The sequence below is a fragment of the Syngnathus scovelli genome, chromosome 9 (genome assembly GCF_024217435.2).
Source record: "Syngnathus scovelli strain Florida chromosome 9, RoL_Ssco_1.2, whole genome shotgun sequence".
In the NCBI taxonomy this organism is placed as follows: Eukaryota; Metazoa; Chordata; class Actinopteri; order Syngnathiformes; family Syngnathidae; genus Syngnathus; species Syngnathus scovelli.
Window position 1 is genome coordinate 13,965,001 of NC_090855.1, and position 10,106 is coordinate 13,975,106.

General features: G+C 49.3%; 1 protein-coding gene across 3 annotated transcripts in view; it reads left to right on the forward strand.

Moving 5' to 3' along the window:
• The window catches only part of LOC125975145 (ral guanine nucleotide dissociation stimulator-like 2), a 9,136-nt gene extending 2,736 nt beyond the window's left edge, over positions 1–6,400 (forward strand). For 2 of the 3 annotated variants that reach the window (XM_049730327.1, XM_049730329.2), the window contains 16 exons: positions 88–254; positions 316–372; positions 657–856; positions 1,423–1,541; positions 1,699–1,911; positions 1,997–2,100; positions 2,193–2,277; positions 2,674–2,733; positions 2,937–3,026; positions 3,093–3,125; positions 3,284–3,405; positions 3,491–3,583; positions 3,648–3,837; positions 4,022–4,261; positions 4,334–4,448; positions 5,267–6,400. In XM_049730327.1, coding sequence (XP_049586284.1) covers positions 88–254; positions 316–372; positions 657–856; positions 1,423–1,541; positions 1,699–1,911; positions 1,997–2,100; positions 2,193–2,277; positions 2,674–2,733; positions 2,937–3,026; positions 3,093–3,125; positions 3,284–3,405; positions 3,491–3,583; positions 3,648–3,837; positions 4,022–4,261; positions 4,334–4,448; positions 5,267–5,442 — 2,064 coding nt within the window. In that variant the 3' untranslated portion in view covers positions 5,443–6,400. The remainder of the gene's footprint in view (positions 1–87; positions 255–315; positions 373–656; positions 857–1,422; positions 1,542–1,698; positions 1,912–1,996; positions 2,101–2,192; positions 2,278–2,673; positions 2,734–2,936; positions 3,027–3,092; positions 3,126–3,283; positions 3,406–3,490; positions 3,584–3,647; positions 3,838–4,021; positions 4,262–4,333; positions 4,449–5,266) is intronic. The other variant, XM_049730328.1, reaches the window with a different exon arrangement.
• The last annotated feature ends 3,706 nt before the right edge of the window (positions 6,401–10,106 follow it).

Consider the following 10,106-nt stretch of genomic DNA (forward strand, 5'->3'; position numbering starts at 1 on the left):
GTGTGAGCAAAGTCTGAGTGTGTGAGAGCATTATACTCCTGTGAGAAGTAATTGGTGTGTTGTTTTGGTTTGTCCTTGCGTTTGCAGTCGTGCGTTTCCCGCAGCAAGTATGTGAAGGCAGGCACGGAAGAGAAGCTGACGCTACACCTGCTGCACTCTTTCGCGCTGGGTGACCCGTGCTTTGTCGCCATCTTCCTGGCGACCTATCGCTCTTTCAGCACCACGCAGAAAGTGTTGGATGTGCTCACTGACAGGTAGGGCTCCCGTTTCCGTGGCCGCACCAGACGTTGCCTCACCTGACCTTTGCTCGGGCAGGTTGGAGTGGCCGCCCAGCCACGCTGACGACGGACAGCCCAGGAAATCCTTCAACAGGTCGCCGCGCATTTGACGCCATAAAGAGTTTCGGTCAACGCCTTGATTTACGAGTTGAAATGGTCTGTGACCCCGCTCGTATTTAAACCAAGCGACGGCAGCATTTGGTTGCGTTCTGCCTTCCAAGACACTCGACAGCGTATCCCTCACGGTAAACGGGGGTTGACTGCATTCTGTTCGCGGCCAAGGCAATTGAACAAAGCTCTCTGGCAGAGTCAATTTGGTCATTTGGTGAAGGCAAAGTGCTTGCAAAAGTGTCCCTAATGTTGTGACCTGCACCGCAGAGCCGTGCGCTCGTTGTTTGGCGCATGGCTGTCCGAGTACCCCGAGGACTTCCGCGGCCTCCAGGAGCCTTCGCGCCTCCTGCGATTGGCGCCACTTCTTCCTGGAGACTCACCTTCCGCCGCTGACCTTCGCGCTTGCGTTCTTCGCCTGGCCGAGGAGCTCAGTGAGAAAGCCTTGCTGCCCGACGACGCATATCCAGGTTGAGCCTCAGCCCTACCCCCACCCCAATATCCATCCATCCATCCATCCATCCATCCATCCATCCATCCATTGTCTGTACCGCTTGTCCCCACGGGGTCATGGGCGTGCTGGAGCCTATCCCAACAGTCATGGGGCAGTAGGCGGGGGACACCCTGCCTTCGCCAGCCAATCGCAGGGCACACAGAGCCGAACAACCATCCGCACTCCACTCACACCTGGGGCAATTTGGAGTGCTCAATCGGCCTACCAACCATGTTTTGGGGATGTGCCTGGAGAAAACCCACACGGGGCACGTGGTAAACGTGCAAACTCCACACAGGGAAGGCCGGAAGTAAAATCGAACCCGCATCCTCCTAATTGTGAGGCGGACGTGCTAACCAGTGACGCTCCTCCCCAAATAATGCAGAATTAAAAATAGAGGCCGATCAAAGTTAAATAGTACACGACAAAGTATTTTCCAGCAGTCCAAATGTTATGCCTGTAAAGAAGTGATTTATCATTTTTTAATCCTTCTGTAGCCTCTCACGCGGGTCAGACCTTGACAGCAAAAAATGTATGTCCCAGGGGCAGAGGTGAACGTCGCCAGCAGCCCGTCGTCTCGGGATACACGTCAGTTCCAGGCCGCCGCCATTCTGGGTTTCCCGACGGCCGTCGTGGCCGAGCAGCTCACCCGCATTGAAACGGTGAGAGAAAATGTCTGCGTTGCCGTCTTTCGCTTTTGCGTCACCACTTCCGTGGGCTTTGCGCTGTCGGTCTTCATTTGGGATTCTGGAGAAAATGGTTAGACTCGCCGATACTTGGCGCAACTCACCTGTGCCAAACGTGTCTGCATGCGTGTAGGATCTGTTCGTGCGCCTGGTGCCGTACCATTGCCTGGGCTCGCTGTGGTCGCAGCGCGACAAGAAAGGCCACGAGGGCGCGTGCTGGTCCGTGCGGGCCACCGTCCGCCAGTTCAACTGTCTGGCCAACGCTGTGCTGGTCTCATGCCTGAGCGGCAGTGCTGGCACACGGAGGCCGGCCAGGCTGCTGGAGAAGTGGATCGCCGTGGCCCAGGTGAGCGCTGGTGCCAACCGGCTTCAGCGCACGGCTCGCCTTGTAGCTCTGCCTTGCATTTGCACCTCACGCTCGCTTTATTAAGGCGTGTCGCGGCAAGAAGAACTTCTCTTCGCTGTATGCCATCGTGTCGGCCCTGCAGAGCAACCCCATGCACCGCTTGAGGAGGACGTGGCAGGACACCGACAGGTACGGACGTGCGCCTTGACTCTTTTGACTGCATGTGCTTAGGCTCATAATGTGATGTCAAATTGTTGTGCGTGCGACTGTTTGTTTTCCAGGGAGATGATGAAGAAGTACGAGGATCTGTGCGAGATCTTCTCGGACAAGGACAACTACTCGCAGAGCCGAGAGTTGCTTAAGGAGGTGATGCGAGAGAAAAAAATCCTCTGCGTGGAATGACAAATATTTGCGCTGTACAGATGAGCTGAGAGCAGTTGAGACGTCTCACTGGACAATGTATCCTTTTGTCTGCCTGTGTGTGTTCATACCGCCCCCAGGTGGCCAAGGTGGGCACATTATAATGAGCAGGATGGCCTCCCAAAACGCTTCCATTCTTATGTCTTTGCTGTGAGAAGTTGTCAGCGAGTGTACTATGACGATTTTTTTGGGGGAGGGCTTGAATCTAGGAATTCAGGGCATTTGCCTTTGTTCTATCAGGAAAATCGTTTTTTTAAATCATGCCAGCATCGTGAGTACCAAATGTACCAAATAGCGTTTTGCCACTCAATTAATTTTTTCCCCTTTTTGTGTCGAACGTAGGAAGGCACATCTAAGTTTGCCAACCTGGACGAGCACATCACCAGCAAGCGCGCTACAGAGGTGAGCCCAATTCATATCAAATAGCACTTGGGAAAAAAGTAAGGAACCCAATGCGGGATATAGGCCAACCTTTGGGGTTGAATTGTTTGAGCCCAAGTAAGGGAACCTGATTTGGAGCCAAGATCGGCGCAAAGCTCGCAAAAGCAAAAACGTGCTGGTTTGAAAAGCAGACGGTGTCATGGTCTTGCTGACTTTTTTGTCAGTGGGGCGCGTGCCAGGGCACGGTGCCCTACCTGGGCCAGTTCCTGACCGACCTGACCATGCTGGACACCGCTGTCAAGGATCGGCTGGAGGTCAGTGCGTCGCTGCCTTTGCATGCTTTGCCCGCCTCTTTGCTGACCCGCGTGGTCTCGTTGCAGAACGGCTACATCAACTTTGACAAGCGCCGACGCGTGAGTGGACGCGTAGTTAGCCAATCTGAGACATGAAGGCCGCGCCCATAATGAGAGACTTTAGGAGCCAGCCACTCTGCCAGCGCGGTCGCAATCTCACGCTCTTTGCGCGCTTCGATCCTCTTTGCTTGGATTCCTTTGTTGCTCCTCTTTGACAGGAATTTGAGGTTCTAGCTCAAATCCAGCTGCTGCAGTCGTCGTGTAAAAACTGCTCCTTGGTACCGGATGAGGCCTTCATGCGCTGGTACCGCAGCGTTCCCACGCTAAGCGACCAGGAAAGGTAAACTATGTTCAGCAATGACAACAACCCCGCTATGACGCCCCTTTATTTCAGAAAAAGGAGACGGCCACTCGTGCATGTTTAGTTACAGACTATCCAATGAGATCGAAGCACCTTGCGAAGCGGTGCCACAAGCCTGCGGCGGCCTGCCGACCGTCGTCATCACGCAGTGCCCCAAGTAAGTCCGCCTGGCCGAAGCGTCCCGCCTGTCTCGCCATGTTCTGACACTTGCTTGTGTCCAGCTTCAGCGTCTCCGTGAGCGGCCCGGCCGACGCTCCCTCGGACTCGTCCTGGCCCGTCAACAGCCTGCTCTCCAAACTCACCAAGGTGAGCGCGGGCCTCCTTTTGCCAGCGAGCCGAGCGTGCGTCCGCGCCATCGCCTCCTCGAGGCGGGTCACAGTTGCGTCTTCGGACGATCCTCAACTTTTGGAGGTTTGCGTTGGGCTTTTCTAAAAATATCATTTGGAGCCACAAATTGGATTTTAAAATACGTAGCTACAAAATATGTGAGTTTTGACCCCCAAAGTCCCCAAAAGATAGATATTTTGGAGGCAAATTGATAAAATAAAGTCACAAGTTATGGTGGATCGACGTTTTTTTTCTTTTTTTTTTTTAGCACATGAGATCTCCGTCAGTGTCGTGTCTGGATGTGGACACGTCGCCGCCGCTGGCCATCAACGGCTCGGCGGCCTCCCGGTTGGTTCCAGGGACTCCTCCCAAATCCCACCGCCGCTCCGCCTCCTGTGGCAACAACCAGCCTGTCGCCGGCAGCAGGGGTCAGAGTTCGGGCCCTGACATGTGCATTATCAGGATCCGCATGGACCTGCAAGATGGCAACTTGTACCGCAGCATCCTGGTCTGTGGAGCGCAGCGATTGACTGCCACGGTGGCACTGTTGGAATTGTAGTCCGACTTTGTTCATCCTCAGGTGACGAGCGACGACAAGACGCCGGCCGCCATCGGCATGGCACTGGAGAAGCACAATCAGGACCCGGTGCGGGCGTCGGCATACGAGCTGGTTCAACTTCTGCCCGAAGGGAAAGGTGCACCGCAGCTCAGACTCGTCCCCCAGGGGCGTGTTTTGGGAGCATACATTGTGCTTTGAGCTCAAGCTGTGTAAAAGCTTAATTTAGACACAAGTAGTGCTTTAGTGCCATCAACAGGCAATCAGAAACCTCCTCTAAAGTCAAAAGTTAAAGTCCCAATGATCATCGTCACACACACATCTGGGTGTGGTGAAATTTGTCCTCTGCATTTAACCCATCCCCATGTGATTTTGATCCATCCCCTGGGGGGAGAGGGGAGCAGTGAGCAGCAGCGGTGCCGCGCTCGGGAATCATTTGGTGATCTAACCCCCCAATTCCAACCCTTAATGCTGAGTGCCAAGCAGGGAGGCAATGGGTCCCATTTTTATAGTCTTTGGTATGACCCGGCCGGGGTTTGAACCCACAACCTTCCAGTCTCAGGGTAGACACTCTACTACTAGGCCACTGAGCTGGTCTAGGGTCTCAATTATTACCAGCCAATCTCCTGCCACTTTCTTGTCCTCCTTCCGAGTACAAGCTGAAAATTCCTCAAAGATGCCCAAAAGGTTTTGGTTGTTGTTTCACCACCAAAACATTTATTGAATCGAATTGATTGCTTTTGTACTTCTGAGTTTGTCAGACTCGCCCATGTTTGACTTGGAGTCAAGTCCAGACTAGAGAGACGCCTTGACAAGTTTTTCCATGCGTGAGTTACGTGATGACAACGACTTTTTATCTGCGAAGCCAGCCGTCCATTCTTTGCCGCTATCCGAGTCGAGGACTCTTAACTTTTGAGTCTTGCGGCACAGTTGTTGACTTTGTGTTTGTTTCCTCAGAGTTGTTGATCCCGGCCACGGGCAATGTTTTTTATGCCATGACGCCGTCCAGCGTGGACTTCCTGCTGAGGCGCAAAGCTGGCAACACGCCCGCAGACCAATTGGAACGCAGCGCCGCCGCCACGTATCCTCTAATCAAGTCCAAGGGAAGGAGATTGGCCCGAACTTTCTTTTGACGCCACACCGTCGCAAGCCGCTTTCATTTCAGTCTTTTTGGCTTTGTCAATTTATTCCCTGCCCATTTTTTTTAGGATCTACTTTGTATTTCTTGTTTCTGTTTTTAAAACAACCAAATGTTTTACAGCTTCCACTGAATGTACTGTATTTATTTAATTCATTGTTTTTAAATATTTGAGTTTATTTTTCTTTCGCTTGGGTTTTTGTTTAGTGGGTGGGGGAGTAACTTTAATTTTTCTAAGGTAGATGTTAAAGCATTTGTCTTTCATTTTGCCACAGCTCCTACCAAATTAAGATGAATCTTTTTTAAGTTAAAGTTTTACATTTTAATTTGCATTTGTGTGTATCTAATGGCTTATTTCAAACTATGATTTCCAAATTGTGTCTTTCAAAGAGATTATTTGCAAATTCTTGGAGATTTGTTTGGATTTAACTCAAAATGTCATTTTTCCTACACGCTCACAAAGTATCCTTTTTTTTTTTGACTGGGTTGCTTTCCAAATTGTTTGCTAAATTGAATATTTTCAATTGGTGCTTTCTGTCAGGGGTGTCAAATTCCAGTCCGCGGGGGCTCCTGCAGAACGTGAGGATGAATGATCATTTGAATCAATATGTTTAACAAGGTAAACTTGAGAAACATGCAGGGATGCGACACCCAATGACTGGAGTTTGACACCTGTGCTCCACATGCAGTTTTTTGCTTTGTTTTGATGGTGTTGGAAACGTCCCGCAGTCACTTGTAACGCATACTTGGCCTTTTATCATGGCTGTGTCGTGCGACAGGGCAAAGTGCCACATTTGGTGAGGCCAAGAGTAGCTGACTGGAGGGCACAGTGGCACCAGTGAGCTCATTGTCTGTTACTGCATAAAAACATGTCTGCTTTTGGGTGCCTTTCTGTACAAAGTGCACCCCCCTGTAAGTATTTCCAATAAATGTCCTATTTTTGCACAGGCAAATGGTGAACTGTAGCTTTTTTGGATCATTAATTTGAATGTATGCGTATTTTTCGGACTAAAAGTCGCTCCGGAGTACAAGTCGTATCAGTCATAAAATGCACAATACTCTGAAAAAAAAACCCATAAGTCGCACCAGAGTATAGGTCGCATTTTGGGGGAAATTTATTTGACAAAATCCAACACCAAAAACAGACATGAACCAGCTACAACAGGCTAACGATACGATATGCTATCGTGACATAAACACAACGAGAAGCTGAGAACGGGCCTGATGTAACATTAAAAGTTATTCAACTAACCACAACGTAAATAACACGTTTATCGAACCATTTGTGTCACTCCAAATCATTAAAGCCATCGATCGCGTTCGTCCTCCTTTATGTAAACAAGTCCGACGTCAGCGGCGGGTTGCAGTTCAAACTTTTCCACAGGCCCATATAACAATATATAAACTATGTATGAAATAACAATAATATAAACAACAATTTTATCGAACCAATTTTCGTCTTGTGTCACTTCAAAACAAAACAAAACAAACGCGCGCACGCGCACACGCACGCACACACACACATACACACACTCAGCTGTTGACGCCGCAAAGACTACGTGCGCCGCTGACGTCAGACTAGATATATCAAATAAATGTAATATAAAGAACAATTTTAACAAACCATCCGTGACTCTCTAAATCAGGGGTGGGCAATTCTGGTCCTCGAGGGCAGGTGTTGTGCTCGATTTGGTTCCCCCGTGAGATTTTGTTCCCCCTGCCGCAGGAGCGCGCACGCCTTGTTTGGAAAGCGAAAAACCGACGCCGTACGGCGTCAGCACTATGTTGTTTTCAATAAAAACATGAAGAACTCACGTTTGCGTCAGTTAATTTTAATTTTTTTAAGGATTATTCTCATTTGATGTCTTTAAAGGCCTAGAGACATCCCTTTTTTTTCCCAATTAGAACGGAATTTGATAGAATGTATAAAGTGAACACATTTGCCGCATTGGAAATTAAAAATGGACACCGATTACTAAGAATAATGCTGAAATGAAATGCCAGTTTATCGATCGGGTCCCGCACGAAGCCAAACTGGCGGCGCCATTACTGTGACGTCACAAGTTGTACATCTGGATGTCAACAAACCCAAACAGCATGGCAGATGATAGCGACAGCTCCGTTTCTAGCGGCAATATTAGCATCATTTTATCCGATTCAGAAACCTCTTTTGACGCAGAATATGATGAATCCAGCCGTTCACTTGGGCTGAGCTGAGCACATTTTCTGAATTGTGCCCCTCCCGTCACTCTGGTTAGGTTGGCATAGTAAAAAGTGCTCTTGGGGGCTTTAGAGTGCCGAGTTGATCTCGGCACATGAAGACACGACCACCTGCAACGTTTGGTTTAGGTTTTATAAGCATTTTCAATTTTATTGCTTAAATCGCATTTTCTCGACGAGCTGAGCACGTTTTCTGAATTGTTCCTCTCCCGTCACTGTGGTTGCGTTGGCATACTAAAAAGTTCTCAGGGGGCTTTAGAGTGCCAAGTTGACCACTGCGCATGGAGAAATGAACATCTGCAGCGTTTAGTTTAGGTTTTAGGCGTTTAGTTTAATTTTATTGCTTAAATCGCATTTTTTCGTCGAGCTGAGCACGTTTTCTGAATTGTGCCCCTCCCGTCACGCTTCGACATACTTTTCAAAGTCAAAGTCTCAAAGTCTCCTTTATTGTCAATGAGGTGCGACAGTGTATGTGCAAGAATGGAGGAGAATGTTCACAGGAAGGTCACGTGGAGATAAAAACCAGCAGGTGCCAGAGGGAGCCAACCAAGGACTCGGCCAAAGATGATCGCCAAGGCCGAAAGACGGGATGGAAGACAACAGCCCCCACACACACCGAATCGCCCATAACCAGCACCACTCCCATAGAATCAGAATCTCCTGCGAACTTGCCACACCCACTGACTCATCACCAATCAAACTCGGCCCACACTGGCATGTGCAAATGAATATAAGCTGACCAAAGAACCTTGAATGTTGCCTTTTCTGAATGGAGACTTTCTGCTCTCCCTGTGTGGAGTTTGCATGTTCCCCCCGGGCCCGCGTGGGCTTTCTCCGGGCACTCCGGTTTCCTCCCGCATCCCAAAAACATGCTTCGTAGGCCGATTGATCACTCCGAATTGTCCCTAGGTGTGAGTGCGAGTGCGAATGGTTGTTTGTCTCTGTGTGCCCTGCGATTGGCTGGCAACCGATTCAGGGTGTCCCCCGCCTACTGCCCGATGACGGCTGGGATAGGCTCCAGTGCGCCCGCGACCCCCGTGGGGACTAAGCGGTACAGAAAATTAATGGATGGATGGATATTAATTTGCTTTGAAAATACCTGAGTAATAAAATGGATGGATGAATGATGATCACAATTACGTATAAAGTCTCCTTTGTAATATATACTCCTTATAGCATGTAACGGTACCCAAAAAGAGGAGTTTCTTTCCATCGAGGTTTATGCAAAGAGCTCACGTAATTATATTGTTGCTTTTGGTGAAGTGAATGAGTGTTCCGTCTGTACGACTGGTCTTTGAATGCACCCCGCTTCAACGGCAGAACGCGGATGAATTTAAAGGCCTAGAGACACCGATATATGTACAAATCGGTTTTAGTTAGCTTATGGGCTTATAAATATAAATTGACGATCGAAACAACGAAAGGGAAGCTGTTGCTCTGAAAAATTTAATTTAAATTTGCCGCGCAGACGAGTTTGACTGCACCGAGCCGCCAGCCGGAAGTGACGTCTAATGACGTCCCAAGTTGTACGCGTTTAGCTTCAGTGAATGTAAACAAAAAGAGAAGAGGGGCCAGCGCGGAGACGTCGGGCCAGGCTTGCGGCCAGCCCAGCTCGCCCAGCCGTGCCTTCCATTCTCCTGGCGTACGTTCGTTCGCGGGACGACAAGATGGGTTGCGTTCACCTGATAGGATCCACGAACCGGACAGCGCGTGCCTGCTGTGTGCTCGTGTTCACAGTGGCCTGGTTGACTGTCATCTTTCCGGACTCTGCCGTGCATCGGGAGCGGCTAGCGTGCTATCACTCTTATTGTTCATCTTCTTGTTTTATTTTTCCTGTGTTGTTTACTTGTATGTGCGTTGTGAACTCTGTCTTATCTTTCCGGACTCTGCTGTGCATCGGGAGCGGCTAGCGTGCTATCACTCTTATTGTTCATCTTCTTGTATCCACGAACCGGACAGCGCGTGCCTGCTGTGTGCTCGTGTTCACAGTGGCCTGGTTGACTGTCATCTTTCCGGACTCTGCCGTGCATCGGGAGCGGCTAGCGTGCTATCACTCTTATTGTTCATTTTCTTGTTTTATTTTTCCTGTGTTGTTTACTTGTATGTGCGTTGTGAACTCTGTCTTATCTTTCCGGACTCTGCTGTGCATCGGGAGCGGCTAGCGTGCTATCACTCTTATTGTTCATCTTCTTGTTTTATTTTTCCTGTGTTGTTTACTTGTATGTGCGTTGTGAACTCTGTCTTATCTTTCCGGACTCTGCTGTGCATCGGGAGCGGCTAGCGTGCTATCACTCTTATTGTTCATCTTCTTGTTTTATTTTTCCTGTGTTGTTTACTTGTATGTGCGTTGTGAACGGTGTCTTGTCACCCTGGGATAGTGAGAAACGTAATTTCGATCTCTTTGTGTGTCTTGACATGCGGAGTAATTGACAATAAAGG